The sequence below is a fragment of the Heteronotia binoei genome, chromosome 1, assembly GCF_032191835.1.
Source record: "Heteronotia binoei isolate CCM8104 ecotype False Entrance Well chromosome 1, APGP_CSIRO_Hbin_v1, whole genome shotgun sequence".
Taxonomy (NCBI): domain Eukaryota; kingdom Metazoa; phylum Chordata; class Lepidosauria; order Squamata; family Gekkonidae; genus Heteronotia; species Heteronotia binoei.
Window position 1 is genome coordinate 134,376,296 of NC_083223.1, and position 22,761 is coordinate 134,399,056.

The following is a 22,761-nucleotide window of genomic DNA, read 5'->3' on the forward strand; positions in this document are numbered from 1 at the left end:
CACTGGAAGCCGCAGTCCCGATCCTGCATGTAGGTGGTTCAGGGTATTGGTCGCCTGATGCTGACCCGAAGACGAAAGCTTTTTTCGGCAGCACCCTGAACGATCAAGCAGCCTTATCTATGGACAGCACTGCTTGCTCCACACGGAGAGGGGCCTAGAAAAGGTGGCCTAAACAAAGCTCGTCTCCTCCCCCCACAGTTGGCAAGCCACAGTCAACGGGCATCCTTACTTGTGGTCAAAAAATAACAACAAAGAAAAGGCATGCACCTGCCTCACAAAGTGTGCAAAGACTAAAGCTTGCGCGTTGGAACATCAGAACCATACTTGACACAATAAACAGTGGTCGCCCTGCTCTGCTCTAGTTGCCCACGAACTTCTCAGGTTGAATATCGACATAGCAGCTCTCAGTGAGGTCCGTTTCCCTGAGGAAGGTAGTCTTCAAGAACACGGTGCTGGCTATACTCTCTATTGGTCAGGTAAGTCAAAGGCTGAGAGCCGCCTTTCTGGCGTTGGCTTCATGGTCAGGAACTCCATTGCCTCCAAACTCGAAAACCTGCCAACAGGTCACTCAGATCGCATCATGTCCATGCGCCTCCCACTTCAGTGTGTATGCCCCAACCCTTCAAGCAGATCCTGCAGAAAAGAACAAGTTCTATGCTGATCTACACAACCTCGTACGGAAGACCCCTACAGAGGACAAGGTGATCATCCTTGGCAACTTCAATGCCAGAGTAGGTAAAGACTCGGAAGCCTGGAAAGGAGTACTTGGCAAACACGGCATTGGCAACTGCAATGACAACGGGCGCCTCCTGCTAGAATTCTGCATGGAGCACCAGCTCACCATCACCAACACTATTTTCCAGCAGAAGAACAGTCTGAAGACAACCTGGATGCACCCACGGTCCAAGCACTGGCACCTTATCGACTACATTCTGGTGCACCAGAGAGATCTTCGAGATGTCTTACACACCCGAGTAATGCCCAGTGCAGAATGTCATACAGATCATCGTCTTGTACGCTGCAATCTCCGTCTTCACTTTAAACCCACACCCAGGAGAGGAGGTATCCCTCGGAGGAAGTTTCAGGTTGGCAGTCTCCAGTCAGCCGAAGTTAAAGCTGCCTTCCAGGCAAAACTCCAGTCAAGAATTGAGGACCCCAGTTGCCCCACAGACCCTTCTCCAGAAGCATTCTGGGAACACCTAAAAACTACCATCCTGCAGATCTCTGAAGAAGTCCTCGGGTTCTCCACAAGGAAGAACAAGGACTGGTTTGATGAGAACAATCAAGAGATCCAAGATTTACTGGCGAAAAAGAGATCTGCCTACCAAGCACATCTTGCTCAGCCCTCCTGTCCTGGGAAAAAAGCAACCTTTCGCGCTGCATGTAGCAACCTCCAGCGCAAGCTTCGAGACATTCAGAACGATTGGTGGACCAAGCTTGCATAGAGAACCCAGCTGTGTGCAGACACTGGTGATTTAAGAGGGTTCTACGAAGCCCTGAAGGCAGTATATGGATTATCATATCAGGCTCAGAGTCCCTTCCGTAGTGCAGACGGCCAAGTGCTCCTCACAGACAAGGCATCCATACTGAACCGATGGTCGGAGTATTTTCAGGTTCTCTTCAGTGCCAACCGCGTAGTTCAAGATTCAGCAATCCACCTCAACCAGTGAAAACAGAGTTGGATGAGATCCTCACTCTAGAAGAGACTATTAAAGCCATCAAGAAACTGAAAAGTGGCAAGGCAGCGGGAGTTGATGGAATCCCACCAGAGATCTGGAAGCATGGGGGCACAGTACTACATAGCACACTTCACAAAGTACTTGTCACCTGCTGAGAACAAGGCAAACTACCACAGGACTTTCGCGATGCAATCATCATCACCCTACACAAGAACAAAGGGGAAAAGTCAGACTGCTCCAACTACCGGGGGATAATCCTGCTCTCCATCGCAGGCAAAATCCTTGCCAGAATACTCCTGAACAGACTGGTGCCCACCATTGCAGAAGAACTCCTCCCAGAGAGCCAGTGCGGCTTCAGAGCTAACAGGAGCACCACCGACATGGTATTTGTTCTCAGGCAGCTCCAAGAGAATTGCAGGGAACAGAACAAGGGTCTATATGTGACTTTTGTCGACCTTACCAAAGCTTTCGATACCGTTAGCAGGAAAGGCCTGTGGCAAATCTTGGAACGTTTAGGATGTCCCCCAAGGTTCCTCAGCATGATCATCCAGCTACATGAAGACCAGCGAGGCCAAGTCAGACACTGCAACGACCTCTCGGAGCCCTTCCCAATAAGCACAGGTGTAAAGCAAGGCTGCGTACTCGCGCCAACTCTCTTTACGATCTTCTTTAGCATGATGCTTCAAAGAGCCACAGAAGATCTAAATGATGACGATGGTGTCTACATCCGCTATCGCACCGATGGCAGCCTGTTCAACCTGAGGCGACTTAAGGCCCACTCCAAGACAATGGAAAAACTCATCCGAGAGCTACTGTTTCCTGATGATGCTGCACTCGTCTCCCACTCGGTATCAGCTCTGCAGCATATGATGTCCTGCTTTGCAGAGGCTGCCAAGTTATTCGGCCTAGAAGTTAGTCTGAAGAAGACAGAAGTTCTCCACCAGCCTGCACCCCAGGAAGATTATCACCCTCCCTGCATCACTGTGGGTGAATCAGTTCTGAAGACAGTCCAGCAGTTCAGCTACCTGGGGTGCATCATCTCCTCAGATGTCAAGATCGACAAGGAGATTGACAACAGGCTGGCAAAGGCAAACCGTGCATTTGGCCGACTGCACAGAAGAGTGTGGAGCAACAAGCATCTGAAAAAAGGCACAAAGATCAATGTTTACAAAGCGGTTGTGATGACAACCCTCATCTACGGCTCCAAATCGTGGGTTTTATACCGTCATCATCTGCGTCTCCTTGAGCGCTTCCATCAGCGCTGCCTTCGCACCATCCTCAACATCCACTGAAGTGACTTTGTGACCAACACTGAAGTCCTCAAGCGGGCGGAGGTTACCAGCATCGAGGCACTGCTGTTGAAGATGCAGCTGCGCTGGGCAGGGCATATTTCTAGGATGGAAAACCACCGCCTTCCCAAGATTGCCCTGTATGGCGAACTCTCCACTGGCCATCGAAATAGAGGGGCACCAAAGAAGAGGTAGAAGGACTCCTTGAAGAAATCCCTTGGCACCTGTCGCATCAACCATCACCAGTGGTCTGACCTAGCCTCAGATTGCAAAGCATGGAGGCACACCATCCACCAGGCTGTCTCTTCCTTTGAGAACGCACGCATAGCTGGTCTTGAGGACAAAAGGAGATTGAGGAAAAATCGCACTGCTACAGCACCATCCCCAAATCAGACTTTTCCCTGCAGCCACTGTGGCCGGACCTGCCTGTCCCGCATTGGTCTTGTCAGCCACCAACGAGCCTGCAGCAGACATGGACTACTGCACCCTTCTTAAATCTTCGTTCGCGAAGCCAAGCCGAGAGATGGCCAGAACTCCCTTTGGAGTCAATTATGCTTGTCACACCCTTGCTCCTGGTTCCACCCCCCACTGTCTCCTGGCTCCATCCCCAAAATCTCCTGGCTCCACCCCCAAAGTCCCTAGATATTTCTTGAATTGGACTTGGCAACCCTATATGAATATAATAATTGGTTTCTGTTCTCATACATTTCACTGTGTTAAAAACTGGCATTACATGGCTGCAATTCTGGGAGTAGGCCCCACTGAATAAAATTGAAGTTATATATAATTAGACTAGGCTTGTCACTTCACTGCCTGCAGCAGGTAAACCCCTGTCCTTGGCCTCAGTCCCCCACCCACTGAGGAATGGGAGAAAAAAATGACTGGAAAATGCTCTGTATAGCGATGTTCTAAGAATTTCTCTCTGTTTATAAATTCTTAACCATAGGCAGGCCTAGAATTCAGCAGGAGCTCACAGGAGCACAGCTCCTGAACCTTTCTGATGCCCCCCTCCTCCCCACCTACCTACCTTGTCCTCTGAATAGTAGGTGCAACTGCATAACAATCCCTGGATTAGGAGAGCGGGCAGTCAGCCAGCCACTAGGAGTTTTGCCATGCCCCCAGCAGCCCTCATTATTTACTTTTATTTTATTTGTATTCCACCCTCTGCTGCAAGTGGGCTTAGGAATGCCAATCTGCATATGGAGTCAGGGGATCCCCTGGTTTTTGGGGCTTCCTGGAGAAACCCACACCACCCTTTCTCCACTTCTTATGTGATTTTGGGTGGCAAGTGGCTTGATGGCCTTTTGATTGTGGGGAGGGGGGCAAGGAGAGAACCAGGTGAGCAAGGCCTGCTTGGGCTGGCTGGATCTCTAGCCAACCCAAGCAGGCCTTGCTCGCCCAGGGCTCTCCCTTCTTGCGTCAGGTTGCTGTTGGCTGGTGGGGGGCGGCATATGCTAATAAATTATGCTAATGAGCTCCATTTCTACAAAATGACCCCTGACCATAAGGATGAGACATTCACAGCAAATAATGCCATAAATTAAGACACTATTGCCGGGCTCGATGTTCACACTGAAATGAGAAGCTTAATGCTATGATTAGAGAATGTAGAACAGGGTTCCTAAATAATTAAGTCGTCAAACTGAAGAAAGAATTGAAATGTCATCAAAATCTAGAGAGATGTCTTTTTAAGAAAGCGGCTGCGTTGAAGTTACACTCCTCAGGAGCACCCACCTTGTGAATTTTCTGCTTTCTGTTACTTTAAAAGGCCCTAGCACCGCCAGCCTCTATCATTATTGTATTGTTTATTATGTGTTGTACACAATCTTTATAATACATTTTTGCAAACTGAAAGACGGTGTAACACTTGGTGGCTTTGATCAGTTGACTAAGTACACCAAGTGCTCTTCAAGCAGCAACCAGCAGAGGCAAGCATGCAGCTTTTTATTCAACTCTGTCCTCTCTCTTGCAAGCATGTAGCTGTGGCTGACCCACACAAATTTCCAAGGGACAGCATGAGATTAGCTGGTTGCTGTTGCAAGGTTGAAAGGAATTGGTGAGGGGGGGGGGAGTGCCATATTGATGGTGCAAAGCTCTTTTTCTCCTGCTCCTTTGGCTATAGTGAGGGTGTTTAAATTAAACAGGCCTGGTTATAAACCAGTTAAACCACAGCTAGTTGGAAGGAATAGGACAGCTTGCTCATGATAGGTATGGTTAATTGACAAACACCATGAGGCTCTGAGCATGGGGGGAGGTATCTAGCACAGGCCATCACATGCCTTGTGATTGAGTGCACTGTGAAGGAGCATTCTTGATGTTGAGTGGGATCTTTTGAACCTGGTACAAGTCATGCAGCACATCAGGAATGCAGATGAAGCCTGGCACCTCTTGGCACACAGCGACTTGCAGGTTGTGATCAACAAATGTACTGGCTGTTCAGAGCCAGGGAAAAACTATCCAAACTATCCAAAAGGCATCTGTGATGGATGCCTAGCACAGCTTGCCCTCAAAATCTTTAGTTTATTAGAATAAGTCTTGACAGAGACCAGCCATTTCAATATTTAAATAAACAAATAAAATCTAGTTGGACCCACATTTGGCTGTCTCATCTCATCATTTGAGGGTGCCTGGGCAATGGGGGACATTCCTAGAACATTGCCCAAAAGTGATGTCATACACTCCCCAAACTCTACCCTCAAAATTTGCTTTTTGGCTAGGATCAAGTGTAGTACCTGTTCTTATCAGTTTAATATCTGATATGTTCACTATGTGAGGAGTATTAAATGGGTTTTTGGACATGAGAACTGGAATGGAGTGGGGAGGAAGGTTACCTCAAAATCTCTACATTTCTACTGATAAGATTTTTTCTTTGCAGGATTTATGAAAACACAAGAGTTATTTCGTTGTTGTGATTTAAGTGGACTTGATACATTCATAATAGTTCTTTTTTATATAAATATGGAATAGTTAACTGCACAGAGTCACTTTACTTATGAGCAGTGTTCGCTCTAAGCTGAGTTAGCGTGAATTAGCTCACAGATGTTTAATCTCCAGCCCACACATTTTTGACTTAGCTCAGGAAGAATGAACCCAGAGTACACTAATTTATGCAGTAGCTGACAACTTTAATGCCAGTAGCTCAAAGCTTTAATACAGTAGCTCAAAAAGTAGAATTTTTGGTCACAAGACTCTGCAGCTTAGAGAGAACATTGCTTATGATATACTACTAATCAGATATACTACTGATTATGTACTAGCTGTTATAGATATATATTTGAATGTATATGGGAAAATTGCTTAATTAAATATGGAGAGTTTGGATTAATAGTACATTGAAGTGAAGTGGTGTTCATTATTACAACATGGCACACTTAGGTGTTATTTGCTCACTCAGAATCTCTCAGCATTTTCCAATACAGTGCTTGTAACCCTACAGTTTAGGATTGGTGTCGATATTACCTTGGCCAGATGAGTGTTGATCCACTTAGTGAAAGTCCTCTTTTGCACTGTCTCTTGCTCATCTGAAAAGAACAACAACAAAAACATATTACACTGGTGTTCCAGACACAGTGCTCTAACTCTAAAGTACAGGGCAGATCTTTAGGATACAGATATAAAATGTAAATCTATGTAGCTCTAAAATGCAGCTTACAACAGATAAGAAAAACAAAACACTTTAAGCTTCAAAGACCAATCTGTTCCAGGGGACATTTGGTGTAGGGTAAACTGTTCTAGCAATGTGAACTATATATATTGGCTTTTAACTCTTAATTATAATTGTGCATTGGGTTTAACTTGTTGGGCACTTCTAACATCTATGTCCTGCAGCATATGCTATTTTGTTTGTAGAAAAGGTGGGCTATAAATATTTTAAATAAATAAATCTGTAAATACGATGTAACATTTTGGATATGATGTGACTGGCAGCTATTCAGAGAGATTTAAAATATGACCAGCTGCATTCTCTATATCTGTTTATATATAAAGGGTCATATCATTGAAAGATTGGATCACAGTACAAGGCAATATGATCAGATACGCATGCTAGGTATATATTTGACACACACTGTGCATTGAGTAGAAAACTCAAAGACCCAAATGAAATGACTGTAATTCTGACTCTGTCTCTGGGGTTAATTGATTAATTTTTATTTTATTAAAATGAAAACAAGACAGAATCTATAGAAAACTGCCCTGAGCCTGCTTTAGCAGGGAGGGCGGGATAGAACTCTAAAGAAATAAATAATGACAGTCTACTGAGCCGGTAATAGATGACCACATGATTTTGACCGAGAAAATAAATGAATATACAAACTACATTTATAAGTAATAATACAAGTAATATAAATATAAGTAATATATATTTGTAATGTAAATAATATCTTGAAAATAACCACAGAGTATTAGCCCAACTGCCTACATATGCATAATTTGTGGCATATAGGAAAAAGATTTTTTTTTAATTTGATCTCTTCAAGGTAACTCTTACTTGGCACAGGTAATCATGCAAGTGTTAAGTCCTTACAACCCTGCATTATGAAAAACATAGTAGCAACTACCTTGATAAAACTAGAACATAATTATTATCATGATTTGGTTATATTGCCATATTAAATTCAGTCTATTTATACCAGTGCAGAAATTGCCCCATCCTGTCATAGTAACACTTCCCTCTCCTCTTTTTTACCCTAGTTCCATGTTTGTTTTGTTTTTGAACATCTAAGCCTTCCTAAGTATAATGTGGAAATGCTTGTTCTGGGTTGGAGAAACAAAAAGAGCAGTGAACGGGAGGGACCATTGCTTTGTGGAGGAAGGGGCAAACAGAACAAACTAACAACAGAGATCATTAAAATTATAGCATCCACTTTGTACAACAAATACAAGAAACAGGCCACGAGGATGGACCATAGACCTTCACCAACAATTGCTCAAACCTCCCCTTGCTTTGGACAGAAACCTGGTATGCATAGATTCAACAGGATAGATTCAGAATAGATTCAACAATGCCTTCACTCATGGCCTTGTTCCTAATGCCTGATAAGGAGGAAGAAGCCCACAGAGAGGGAAGTTAATCCTGTCATGTAGATCACAGATCCCCAACATGGTGCTCATGGATGCCATGATATCTGCTAATGAGTTTCCTGGTGATCACTTGATTCTTTCCCAAAGCATCTTTCTCCAAAACAAATAGACAAGCCTGGCTTTCTTCCACTTCACTGGAGTAGGAGGTGTTTCAGACAAGCCTGAAGCATCATTTTTTTCTCTCAGTAGAAGAAGAAGAAGAAGATATTGGATTTATATCCCGCCCTCCACTCCGAAGAGTCTCAGAGCGGCTCACAATCTCCTTTACCTTCCTCCCCCACAACAGACACCCTGTGAGGTGTGTGGGGCTGGAGAGGGCTCTCACAGCAGCTGCCCTTTCAAGGACAACCTCTGCCAGAGCTATGGCTGACCCAAGGCCATGCTAGCAGGTGCAAGTGGAGGAGTGGGGAATCAAACCTGGTTCTCCCAGATAAGAGTCCGCACACTTAACCACTACACCAAACTTGTAGCATTCATTTGGAAACAGCTGTCTTCATCACAGGACCATACTTGTTTTGGAACCTCCTATTATTTTGTTGGATCTCTCAATGTTTTGAGATTGGACTGTGTCACTACCTATTCTCAAAAGTCCCAAAGAGGCCAAATGATCAACAGGATTGGGGGAACCCTGATCTAGAGAACACCATCTAACAAATAAATATTTTATGAGTGTATATATAGAGTTGAAAAAGTAGTAAGAATGTCAGGAAACTGGAAGCATAACTACTGAATAAACCTTTCAGAAGTGTAGAAATTCTAGAAAAGAAGTATTTAAGCAGACATGTTCATAATTCAAAAATCCTGTAAGGGTATAGTTTGAAACTGAAATTATTAAGAGTGGATTCAGAGGCAGCAATCAAAAAAAGTTACTTGAACCAATAGGCAGAAATTTTAAAAGTTACTTGAAACAAACCCAAGGGCTTGGGTATACCCAATTGATTTTTTAAAAAAACGTTTTTCTCTTTGTAGAGTTTCTGATTGTATCACAAAATGCTTTCAAGGGTCTTTTCAGTTCCAAAAAACACTTTGTCATGAAGTACCATAGATAGCACTGTAACGTACTCAGACGGGAGACGCAAGTAGGGCAACATTCTTTATTAGGAGCACGTTGCAAGAGAGAGAACACGCGGGCCGGGCCCCACTTATATACAATATCCCGGAACAACCTCCCTGGCTGGCCAGCCCAATCCTGGCCAGTTAAACTTCCCGCCACAGCCTGTGATGGGCGGGGTGATTCGCGCCCTGTGCGGAGTCGCCTGGGGGCAGCCCAGTCGCCTCTGCACATGGCCGCGTTTGCTTGGTCTATCGTCCTTGCGTTATATCGTAATGGCATCCTAGCGATACACTACACCCCTCCCCCCCTAGTCTTTGAACATAGTCCCTTAGGTAGGCGGGCGGCCGGCGCTCCCGGGTTGATCGTCTGGGGGCGGCTTGTGGTGTAGGCGCTGCTTCGGCGGCGGGAGCCTCCTCGGGGAGCGATGCTGCTGCGGGCCGTAGGTCGACCTCTGGGGGTTGCTCGGGCTCCGCCGGTCCTGAGTGTTCTTGAGTGAGCGGGGTCGGTGCCGGCGCGATGGTCTCCGGCCGACCCATCGCAGGCTCTCCTCCGGGGGATGCCTCCTCCAAGTCAGTTGGCACTTCCGGTAAGGTGCGGCGACGCAGTTGATCAGTGTGCCGCCGAAGGGTCTGGCCCCCCTCCGTGGCTATCTCGTAATGGTGGGTCCCAATTACCTGCCACACCCGACCCGCCACCCACTTGGGTCCCTGGGCGTAGTTTCGTGCGAACACGAGGTCCCCCGCGAAGAACCCACGGGCTGCCTCCCGGATCTCCGGGGACTTTTGGATGTCTGAGGCTCGGTCAGGGTGCAGCCTGTCGAGCCTCGTGATAAGTTTGCGCCCCATGAGGAGCTCTGCCGGGCTTACCCCCGTGACCAGGTTGGGGGTTACCCTGTTGTCAAACAGGAAGGTGGCTAGTCTGTGGTCCCAGTCGCCCTGCACAATCCAGCCCAGGGCTTCCTTGGTTGTTCGGACCATTCGCTCTGCCTGTCCGTTGGTGGCTGGGTGGAACGGGGCCAACCTTATGTGCCTGATCAGGTACCTCTGCAGGAATGCCTGAAATTCCCCCGAGGTGAAGGCCGCCCTGTTGTCAGTGACTATAGTGTCCGGAATCCCGTGGGTGCTAAGGGCCCGCCGCAGTGCCCGTATTGCGGCGGCTGATGAAGTGGATGCTACTGGAATGACCTCCAGCCATTTGGTGTAGGCGTCCACCATGATCAGAAAGATCTGTCCCTGGAAGGGCCCCGCGAAGTCTAGGTGTAGCCTGGACCAAGGTTTCCGGGTGGTTTCCCACCGTGTGACTGGGGCGCTTGGTGGCTCGGGGCGTGACTCTTGACATATGCTGCACCTCCGCACCCAGTTCTCGATCTCTATCTCCTCGTCCATCCCCGGCCACCAGACGGGTGTTAGCTGCTTTGGTGGCCCTGATGAGGTCAGAAAAGCAGTATATGAATTTTGTAAATTAAATAAATACCTAAGTAAAATAACATTCACTAGGGCAGTGAGTTTTGCTGTCTGAGGAACCCCTAACCATGCCTGTTCTTTCTTTTTAAGCTTGTTGCTTTCATACAGTGACCTGTTCAAGGACTTAGGTTGACTGAGCACACTAAGCTAGCATTGACTTTTGAAACCATTTCCATTTAGTTCAATTCCCCCCTAATTTATTTTGGGTACAGAACAAGGGTGGGCCAACTCTAACTCATCTGCCTCCAAAATGTAACTATATAGCATCCTCAGAGGCTGTAATCCTTTGGATACCAGTGTCAGGGTTCAACACGAGGGAGGCCTTTGGTCTCTGGGCCCTGCTCATAGGTATTCTAGGGGCATCTGTGTGAAACAGACTGCTGGACTAGATCAACCTTTAGTCTGGTCTATTATAGTTGCTTTTATTTTCTTATGTTGTTCTCTACTCTTCTCCACCCGTTCAGCATAATTGAGTCATGCCAGCCAAGTTGCAGCTTTCTCTCCCTCCTCTCAGATGATACCTCCTGTGTCTGTGCAGATGCCAACGTAGTAAGTGTAATATCTGCTTGCTTCTGACGCTGCATATGATGTTGCTCTTGATCTAGGCTAGCAGTAAGGCCTGGAAATACCAAGACTTGAGTAAAGATGACGCCAGCTGACTCCTCAACAGCTGCACAATTTCAGAAGTGCCTCATATTCCCAGTTTGATTCAAGGAGGGAGGGAGAAACAGGATTTGGCATTCACCAAGCCCATCAATATGGTGCTACATAGTAACAACGCTGGTGCTTGTGTTTGTCCAGCACAATGCCCAGTTTCTATGGCAGTCTGCTAGCATACTGTCATAGACTAGAACACACTTTGTCAGATCCAAGTAGGAAGATATTTGCATATGAGTTAACAAAGAAAAATAATGACAAACAGGGTCAAAGAGCTAAGGCATGTAAGAAGTAAAGGATGAAATGGAACTATGTAAAATTCATGTGTGTTCAAGAAAAGTACTGACTTAATAGCCTAGTAAGGATCTACTACATGACAAACAGCACTCTAGACCTAGGTCACAAAATCTTATGCTGAAATAACATCCTGTGGGCCTGTAAAATGCCACAAGACTCCTGTTTAGTTTTTGCTGCCACAGACTAACACAGCTACCCTTGCAGAACTATTAACAGGATTCTTTAAACTTGCAGAAGCTTTAATTGGTTTCTCTTTCCTCCATTTTGACTTTAACTGCCAATGAGCCACTATGGACATTTTCAGTCCTCCTTATGCTGGTCTTTGAGGATTCTTTTTCTTTTTGATATTGTCATGAACCCAGTGGGTTGCTGCCTTACACTGCAATCCACTCTGAATTGATGGTCTCTTGAGAAAGCCCAGAGCACCCTCCCAAGCCCAATAAAAATGCCCCTTTTAGCCGAGAAACACAGGCGTGATGACCAGGCAGAGAACGTTAGAAAGATAAAGGTTTATTAATAAAGGGATGGGTATTTAAACAAGGCAAGGTGCTTAACAGATATAACAGTGGATAAAGGTAAATGAAAATAAACCCTAACGCGGCTACCTGTACTCCCCCTACCTGTTAGTCATCAAGGCCCATGGCCCTTTCCCCCAGGCCGACTGCCTGTGACTCACTCTACCTTCTGAGTGAGGGATCCTTCTCTCAGCCACAGACCATCCTCTCAGCCTGACTCTGTGAGAGAAAAGAACGCAGTTCCACAGCCCACAAAGTTTATGTAGCAATCCCCTCACACAATCCCTGGACACTGATTGCTTACAGTGGGTGCCAAGCATTGTGCGGATTGTAGGCTGTGTCTGCTTTCTACTCCCACACTGGTCTTTAGGCCCAGGCCTCCCTAGGCCTTGTCTCCCAGTCCTGCACAGATCTTGGCAGATAGATAGATATATATAAACAGAGCTACTGTTTGCTGATGATGATGCACTCATCTCCCACTCGGTATCAGCTCTGCAGCATATGACGTCCTGCTTTGCAGAGGCTGCCAAGTTATTCGGCCTAGAAGTTAGTCTGAAGAAGACAGAAGTTCTCCACCAGCCTGCACCCCAGGAAGATTATCACCCTCCCTGCATCACTGTGGGTGAATCAGTTCTGAAGACAGTCCAGCAGTTCAGCTACCTGGGGTGCATCATCTCCTCAGATGCCAAGATCGACAAGGAGATTGACCACAGGCTGGCAAAGGCAAACCGTACATTTGGCCGACTGCACAAAAGAGTGTGGAGCAACAAGCATCTGAAAAAAGGCACAAAGATCAGTGTTTACAAAGCGGTTGTGATGACAACCCTCATCTATGGCTCCGAATCATGGGTTTTATACCGTCATCACCTGCGACTCCTTGAGCGCTTTCATCAGCGCTGCCTTCGCACCATCCTCAACATCCACTGGAGTGACTTTGTGACCAACACTGAAGTCCTCAAGCAGGCGGAGGTTACCAGCATCGAGGCACTGCTGTTGAAGACGCAGCTGCGCTGGGCAGGGCATATTTCTAGGATGGAAAACCACCGCCTTCTCAAGATTGCCCTGTATGGCGAACTCTCCGCCGGCCATCGAAATAGAGGGGCACCAAAGAAGAGGTACAAGGACTCCTTGAAGAAATCCCTTGGCACCTGTCGCATCAACCTTCACCAGTGGTCTGACCTAGCCTCAGATCGCAAAGCATGGAGGCACACCATCCACCAGGCTGTCTCCTCCTTTGAGAACGCATGTATAGCTGGTCTTGAGGACAAAAGGAGATTGAGGAAGAATTGCACTGCTACAGCATCAACCCTAAATCAGACTTTTCCCTGCAGCCACTGTGGCCGGACCTGCCTGTCCCGCATTGGTCTTGTAAGCCATCAGCGAGCCTGCAGCAGACGTGGACTATTGCACCCTTCTTAAATCTTTGTTCGTGAAGCCAAGCCGAGAGAGAGAGAGAGAGAGAGAGAGAGAGAGAGATAATACTAGAGGGGCTTGTAAAAAAACACCACTTTGTCTGTGGTTAACATACTGTGTACCTTTCTTCATCCACATAATGGTTTGGATCCCATAGACTACGAATAGCAAACACTTGTGGCAGATGTTTCCCCGCCTTTCCTGAGCAACCTTTTGAAATGTCTGAAAAATCAATGCTTGGGAGGTTCATGGGGGGCATGAAGCATGGTGGACTGCAATAAAGAGGATAACTGGGATACTTGTAGCAACACAAAGCGTGTACTGCTATGCTGCTTGTGCCATCATAAGGAAGGAGATGGAGTGGATTTCACCTGATTTCCTTTGTTTATTGCAGGCTTTTTGGGATGCTTAGGAGGCTTCCTTGGGAGAATGGAAGGTGCAGAAAGATGCACTATCCTGAAAGTCTTTTTCTTTTGGTTCTTCAAATCCAAAGCACTAATAGAATCATTAATATCAATGCTGCTATTAATAAAGTGAATCTATGAGTTACATGAGATCAAGTCCCTGAAAAGTAACTATCACATTCTAAATTCCTTTAAAATGCAGGTAATATCTCTCAGAAAGCAGCAAATTGATTATTGAAGGATTTTTTTAAAAAAACAAAAACAAAACACTGTTATTGATAGTTAAGTTGATTACCTAAAGCAAATTTCAACTCTGTAAGTATTATATTGGCTGCCCCTTATGATTAAGTGCTCTATTTATAGACCTAATTCAGAACAAGAAATAGCTTTGTCATCAGCAAAAGAAACAGCTTTGTTGTTTTTCTGGGTATTGTTCTTAGTCTTTAATGCCAATGAATCCATTACTCCATTTTAAAACTCTAGCCAAAAGTGGGGGGGGGGGGGGAGTCTGCGAATGGGAAGATCATTCTCTCCCAATAAATGCATTTCTTCTCTAAAACAGTGTGCAAATATGCTAAGACATAAAACCTCATTATGAAAACTGTTTAATGCACAACACAATTCCATTATTAGTTTTTCAGACTATGGATAAGAAACTGATAGCTGAAACTATGCTGAATTCTAAAATGATGCCAACAAGAATTAATAAAAACTGTACCAAAATTTGATCTCTGTCTAGAGCAGGGGTCTCACCACACTGGGGATCACTGATCTAGTGTCATGCTTATTCTGACTAATTGTATATTAATAAACTGTGCAGATAACAAAACATTACAATTACCTTGTTGATGAAGGATAAGTGTCAAGATGATGAGTCTACCCCTTGACTTCCATATATTCATTGTACTTTATGCACAGAACCTTTGTGCATACATCTTGCACATACAATATGTACTTGCAAAAATGAATTGTATCAATATGCCTTATAAATATTTAATTTTTACTAGATTGTGTCTCTGGGTTGTTCTGTACTGTGTCCTCTAGTACAGCAGAAGGTAGGAAAGAACAGAAATCCTTCCCCATACTACAAGTTAAAGTATGTATCATATAGCAGGGTACAGGCCAGGGACAATCCTGGGCTTTACTAGAACCTCTCCACACCCCTACCCCCAGCTTTGCATGCTCCAGGCATCTAGAGTGGCAAGACTGAATCCATTCTTGCAAGCACATGTAACATGGTGAGGGTTCAGTGCAGTCTAGGGACATCCTCAAACTATGGACAGGCTACTTCACCTGCTCATGTGCTAGTCCCCAGCTTCGTATGTCTGAAACCACAAGAATAGGGACAGTATGTCTGAAACCACAAGAATAAAGACAGTAGTGTGGATAAAATCATCTTCCAAGAAGCTTTAAACCAGCCTAAGGAGATTTTTTTAAAACTTAAATAGCTCTTCCTCTAGTGGATTGGAGGTAGTCTCCTTAGACTGGAAGAAGGCTACAAACGCTGCTCAAGATCCACCCCAGGAACTCCTCATCTCCACGCCAAAAATCTATTTGGATTGTCCTAATTTTATTCCAAAAAGACTTCTGCCTAGGGTTGCCAAGTCCAATTCAAGAAATATCTGGGGACTTTGGGGGTGGAGCCAGGAGACTTTGGGGGTGGAGCCAGGAGACATTGGGGCGGAGCCAGGAACAAGAGTGTGACAAGCATAATTGAACTCCAAGAGAGTTCTGGCCATCACATTTAAAGGGACAGCACACCTTTTTAAATGTCTTCCTTCCATAGGAAATAATGAAGGATAAGGGCACCTTCTTTTGGGGCTCATAGAATTGGACCCCCTGGTCCAATCGTTTTGAAATTTGGGGGATACTTTGGGGAGAGGCACTAGATACTATATTGAAAATTTGGTGCCTCTACCTCAAAAAACAGCTCCCCCAGAGCCCCCGAAACCTCCAGATCAATTCCCCATTATACCCTATGAGAAGACGTTTCCCTCTCCCCCCCGCCCCGTTTCTGGCAAATCTGATGCAGGGGACTCTGTACTCACGAGTTGCTGCCAGCTTCTCACAGCAACACAGGCACACCAGCTGGGCACTTTATAGCATGGAATAGGAAGCCGGCAGAACTCACTCACCTCCGGAGGTGCAAAGGCACATGGTCCTTTGGGGGCATGGCTGGGCTCCCCTCCCTTCACCGGCCAGCTGACTGGGGGCGGGAAGCAGCCTGAGAAAACAGAAGAGCTCTGGCTGCTGCGATCGGGGCTGGGTGGGAAGGGCTGCCGTTCTCCCCCCCCCCTCCTCCCGCTTTCCCTTTTATGGCCAGCGGGGGGAGGAGGCTCCAAATTGGGGGTCTCCAGGCCTAGCGGGGGATTTGGGAACCCTACTTCTGCCATGGCACCCAAGGTTCGGTCTGGGTTCTGAGTACAGTGAAATCCTATGCTGAACTCTTCAAAATAATATTTTAATGCAGAATGTAGGGTAATCACAGATCCATAATAAAAACATGAAAGCGCTTTTGGTAGATCATTTTGTAGAAAAGGGACACTCATACTTAGCAAACTAGTATCACATGTGTGTAATCATTTTGATATTCAAAAAAAATGTTGCTCCATCAAGAAGCAGCTTAGATTTATAGTTTAAAAACATATACACCTTGTAGACTTAATACAAATTTGAATCTGTCATGTTATATATAGGAACTACTTTTTTAAAGCCACTTTGTAATCTATTTACATTGTATCCATGATAGGTTATATTTGAGATACTGCTACACTGGATTACCAAGGACATTATTTTAATTGTATTGAATATTTGAGGTAATGCTATATAAACTACATTCTATTAGCTTTATAATGGTTATAATTGTGTTCTGTACCTTTAATAGGGTTGCCAAGTCCAATTAAAGAAAAATCTGGGGAATTTGGGGGTGGAGCCAGGAGACTTTGGGGGTGGAGCCAGGAGACATTGGGGGTGGAGCCAGGAACAAGGATGTGACAAGCATAATTGAACTCCAAGGGAGTTCTGCCCATCACATTTAAAGGGACAGCACGCCTTTTTAAATGCCTTTCTTCCATAGGAAATAATTAAGGATAGGGGCACCATCTTTTGGGGCTCATAGAATTGGATCCTCTGGTCCAATATTTTTGAAACTTGGGGGGTATTTTGGGGAGAGGCACTAGCTGCTATACTAAAAATCTGGTGCCTCTACCTCAAAAAATAGCACCCCCAAAGTCCCCAATACCCATGGATCAATTCCCTATTATTCTCTATGGGAATCGTTCTCCATAGGGAATAATAGATTGCCTAGTAGACATTTCCTCCCCCCCACGCTTTCTAAAGGGGGGGAGGGCCTCCAAACTAGGGAATCCCCTGCCCCCTCCCTCTCTCTCTCTCACACACACACAAACACTTACCGTACTTGGTCTTCTTCCAGCAGAATTTGCTGGCTGTGAAAACGAAAGTAAGACTGCACAGGAAAAGAAAGGGAGGGGCTGTTCCTGTTTCCTGTGCAGCCTTAAAGGGCCGTTCCTGTTTCCTGTGCAGCCTTAAAAACGGATCCCAAGCTGTAAAACATGATGCCTGCAGGTATGTTCTCTCTCCCCCGCCCCCAGACTTTTTAAGAACGGGGGAGGAGGCTGAAAATTCGGGAGTCCCCAGCCAGGGCGGGAGGGTTGGGAAGCCTAACCTTTAAGGATGTGATAGTTTCACACATAACTGCATAGAATTATAGAGAAACGTTTTTCTTAAATTGGTTATGTCACCAGTATGCTTAGAAAGCATTTTGCTGGTGGCTATTAGAGCAGAAGGCTTTGTACCTGATTAACAAAATGCTAATGGACTGGCTTGCTTCTTGTGTAAAAAACTGAGTTGTAAATAAGAGATAGGTTTAAACAACACAGCATACATTCCTTTGTAATACATAAAATTCCATTTAGCTGTGTGGTGTCCTTTGTGTTATAATACTTTTGGTTAATTTTAGGGAGGTCATTTCTAAAGATCTACTATGAATAACTTCTGAGAAAGATCAACTGTGAATCACTTTTGAGGAAAATCAGCTACAAAACAGGCTTACATCTAGAATAGATGTTTGTCAACTTCATTATAGAAGATGTTTCACAACATCACAGGAATGGTACTTTCTAAATTTTGTGATACAGGATCACATTATTGGTTGTGATATTTTTCTATATAATGCATTTGTATATTTATTAATGATTGCTTGTTATTAGGTTTTTAGACTGTATTTTTATTAATGATTGCTTGTATTTTTATTAATGATTGCTTGTTATTAGGTTTTTAGACTGTGATCCCAGTGTGTTTTTCTCTCCTTCACCATGCACATCCTTGATTCCCAGGATCTGCATAGGCCAGGGGTGGCCAAACTGTGCTTGGGAGCGACATGCGGCTCTTTCCCACACATTATGTGGCTCTTGAAGCCCACACTGCCCTGTTAGCCAGCTTGGAGAAAGCATTTCTCTCTTTAAATCACTTCTCCAATCCAAGCTGTCTGGTGGTTTTGGGGGGAAAAAATGTATTTTTAAAAGTTGCTTTCTTTCTACCTCTTCTTTTTTTTCACATTTCTTGCCACCTTTCCTTCCTCCCTGTCTCAAACTTCTGACGTTCATGTCTTGCGACTCTCAATCATGTTTATTTCACATGGCTCTTACATTAAGGAAGTTTGGCCACCCCTGGCATAGGCAATAGAAAAAAATTGGGATTCAGGAGAAACGTTATGCTCCTCATACATATGTATTTTTACTAGGCTCTTCAGCTTGGCGAAACGTCAACTGTGGGGTGACATGATAGAGGTTTACAAGATTATGCATGGGATAGAGAAGGTAGAAAAAGAAGTACTTTTCTCCCTGACCAAGAGAGAGATCTTGGGGTTGTGGTAGATAACTCACTGAAAATGTAGAGACAGTGTGTGAATGCAATAAGAAAGGCCAACGCTGTGCTGGAAATTATTAGGAAGGGAATTGAAAACAAATCAGCCAGTATCATAATGCCCCTGTATAAATTGATGGTGCGGCCTCATTTGGAGTACTGTGTACAATTTTGGTCACCACACCTCAAAAAAGATATTATAGCATTGGAAAAAGTTCAGAAAACGGCAACTAGAGTGATTAAAGGCATGGGAAGGCCTCTGATGTACCATGACATTCACTAGGGAATACAGGGCCAGTTATTCTCTTTTAGCCTAATCTACTTAATATGGTTTTTTGTGAGATAAAGCAGAGGACGACAGAATCATGTATGCCAATCTGAGCTCCTAGGAGGAAAAATGTCATGTATAGATCAAATGTAGAAAAATGTCATGTATAGATCAAAAAATGTCATGTATAGATCAAAACCTAAAACCTTCCCATTCTTTCCCTGAACATTTAATTCAGACTTTATTTAAAAAGCACATATGACTGAGAAAAATCTAACAACCATCCTCGTACAAATGTAACCTCAAATATCTTTAAAAGATTCCCCTCCACAGCCCTAGAGAGGGGGAAAGAGAGATGTGCTTGAGGTATTTGCTATGTGAAAGAAATACTGCAATTAGCTTTGCTCAATTTGAAGAAAAGAGAGTTTATCTGGTGCTAGCTAAACTTGAGTCTAGCCTCTACCTGGAATTCTGATGTTAAATCAGCAGGTTTGCTGTCAAATGAAGGAATGTCTATTTGCTTCCAATAACTATCTTCTGGAGGTTTCAAATTTAGGGTTGCCAAGTCTCACTCAGGAAATATCTGGGGACTTTGGGGGTGGAGTCAGGAGACTTTGGGGTGGAGCCAGGAGCAAGGATGTGACATCACTTTTGTGATATCACATCCTGTGATGGCACTTCCAGGTCAAAGGTCAAGTGATGTCACTTCCCAAGTCCACTTCTAATGATGTCACTTCCAGCACACTGCACCAAAAAAACACATCTTCTTTTCACAACAAAACAACTCCTGTACAATGACAAACTTCCAAAATCATGCATGACCACAAGAAAACTTTGAAACTTTGTCTAAAGCACCAAGAATGCTGTATTCTGCTGGTGATTGGGGGAGGGGGTTTACAGACCAATAGCAAAATATATGCTAACTTGTACCCAAAATAAATGAATAAAGAACCTGAACAAAGCACTCTAGGTTTTTAAGCAGTTCAAGTTTAAGCAGAAAACAATCGAAGCAAAACGAAGTTCGATTAAAAGCAGCAATAGAAAAAACCAGGAGACTCATTCCACTCAGCTCACACATACGGTTGCCAGGTCCTCCCTGAACACTAAGAGGGGAAGTGGGGGTGGGGGGAGGTTGTCAGATCCAAGCTGAGAAACTCCTGGAGATTTAAGGATGGAGTCTGAGGAAGACATGAACCTCAGTGGGATCCAAGCATCAGTTTTCCCCAGGGGAATCTGGAGATGAGCTGTAATTCTGAGGGATACCCATGTCCCACCTGGAGGCTGGCATCCCTATCACACACCAAGCATAATTCATAGCTTGTTCCTTCCCACCCCAGTATGAAATACAGCTTGCATTTATGAAAAGGGTCACCCTGGCATTTCTTTCCCCACTCCAACGCCTGTAATCAGGGTGGAGAGAGAAATACCATCAAATAACAGAAAAGACAAAATGCTGTGATTTTTTGGAAGCATAGGAGATCTGGTGCCTGGCTTGGCAATTAAAGAGCCAGCATTTTCTTGGAGATTCATTAGGTTCCAGCCCAGCACCTCGATACTTGCAGCTACCCCATGCTTTTAACAAACGATATTCCATCCCAATATCGCCTTTCCACCCGTTACCGACACCCTCATTAAACAAATTACAATGATAAAAGCTTGTCCCTTCCCATCCATTACAACATACAGTTTGCATTTTGTGAAAGGGACACCCAGGCATTCCCTCCCCCGCTCCAACTTGCGCTCGAGGAGAGAGAAATACTGTCAAGTAGCAAACGGACAAGAACAAAGTCCAGTATCAGCTTTAAGATCAACGAAGTTTTATTTAAGAGAAGACCGATGCCTGGCTTTCCTAAGTATGTTGGGGCAACAGGGACAAGAGTTGCACCACTCTTCACAGGCTGTTCCTCCCCCCCCCTCCCATCTCCTGGGCCATGCTGTAGAGCTGCCTTTGCTCCCTCTCCAGCAATTTGGTTAAACTACTGCAGGCTCAGCCGCCGCCGGCACCAGCTGCCTCCTCTTGCCTTCTCCTCCCACACAGGCAAGCAACAGACAGTTTTCTGGGCGAATGGAGGGGCCAGCTGCGGTAGGTGGGCCCATGCCAGTATCCTCTCCCCAGAACTAAAGTGCAGCTTCGGCCAGGGCCCCCGATGCAAAGTGCAGGCACACACACATTCCACAGAGCATGGTCACAGGTCAGGTCCCCTCCCAATTCCTGAACTAAGCTGCCTGCCAGCAAAAGAACCGCACCATGCCTTAGCATATCTTCCCCTGACAGCAAAGGGAAGCCCGCCCTGTTAGTGCAGCGGGAGAGCGAATCCTGAGCTCTTCCCAGTTGACGGCATCGGCGAGAGTCTGCCTGCCCACCTCCCGGTCCCCCACCTCCCCACTCCCCTTGTCTCAGCTATGGGAGCTCTTCCTTGTGGGCAGGGGAGGGCCTGCCAGCCCGCACCCACCCCAACTGCGCTCATCTTACCCAAGGGACTTCTCTTCAGCCGGCAGCACTAGCTAGAGCCCCCCCCCGCCACCCCCCCATCTTGACTGACAGCACCAGTGAGAGCCCCCCCCCTTCAGCACTTATCTCAGCTACACCAGTTCTTCCCGACCCGGCTGGTTTCCTGGTAAAAAGGAGCAAGCCCAGCAGAGCCCGCTTTTTGAAGCCCCCGCCAATCACAGAACTGAGTACTTGCGCCAAATGGGGAAATCGGGGGAAGAAACACAGCATGTGGTGTGGGTCCTCCGGCTGTGGCACTGAATGAACAGAGGCGTCTTCCTTGGCTGAGTGGCAGGAGTTTTGGACTGTAGGTGTAGAGAGATGCCGTAGGCCAGGAGAGAGAGGAACCAATGCAAGAAAAGAAGGCAGCTAGCTATCGGTCGCGATTATTTCAATGCTGCGGTTTTCCCACGTGCCCGGGGTTAGGTGCCATATTCGAGAACGGGCTTAGATTATATGGCTGAAGGGAAAAGAGATGGCTTTTGTGACTGATCATGGATTTAATATGTATGATTTTGGAGATTGTAGAGCTGTTGTTTGCCCACACACAGTGGGAAAAAAAGGGGTGAGGAGAAGCTGCTGGGATCGGGACTGGGTGGGAAGGGCCGCTATCTCCCCCCACTTTCTGGATGTTTGGCGAGCGGGGGGAGGAGGCGCCAAATCGGGGGTCCCCCACCCAGGCGGGGGATTTGGGAAGCCTATTCTAATTACATCTTCTGGAGACTAATGGCATCTTCAAATATAGTTTTTACCTTTTTTTCTTTCAGTATAAGTTGACTGACACGGGAAAACACTTTTATTATCAATGGGTAGAAACTCAAAAAAACACACATGCCAAATCATGTATTTCTGGTGCAACAGCAGACAGAGTCCAGTATTTCATGCATTGAATGTATTTAACTGTATTCCTCACAACTTGCCAAGCAGTTTTTGTTTAGTTTTTCCATCAAGGTTTACTTCCTGGGAATAAATAACTTCTGTATGTGTCATAATGTTTGTTTGTTCTTTGGACCTTTAAAGTTTGTATTAGTGTGAGACTAATCAAACCAGAGCTCCTCAGATTTTGTCACATAGTCTCCAAAAGTCAAGGAAAAGCACTGGCACTTAAACAAAGAATTAACTCATTTATGGCAAGCAATAGCCTACTTCAGCAGAGGCATGAAATAGAATGAGGAGACTGTGTATATGCAAGTAAGTCAGGTACACTAGGCAGGGGTATATTGGAACACACAACAAAGATGATAATGAACATTAGAGATAATACA

General features: G+C 45.4%; 1 protein-coding gene and 1 pseudogene across 1 annotated transcript in view; one reads left to right on the forward strand and one right to left on the reverse strand.

Annotated features, from left to right (window-relative positions):
• The window catches only part of SYNE1 (spectrin repeat containing nuclear envelope protein 1), a 621,543-nt gene that overhangs the window by 570,341 nt on the left and 28,441 nt on the right, over positions 1–22,761 (reverse strand). The window contains exon 2 of the mRNA XM_060240915.1: positions 6,428–6,489. Within this exon, the coding sequence (XP_060096898.1) occupies positions 6,428–6,489 (62 nt within the window). The remainder of the gene's footprint in view (positions 1–6,427; positions 6,490–22,761) is intronic.
• Positions 5,658–5,859, forward strand: LOC132589152 (U2 spliceosomal RNA; annotated as a pseudogene).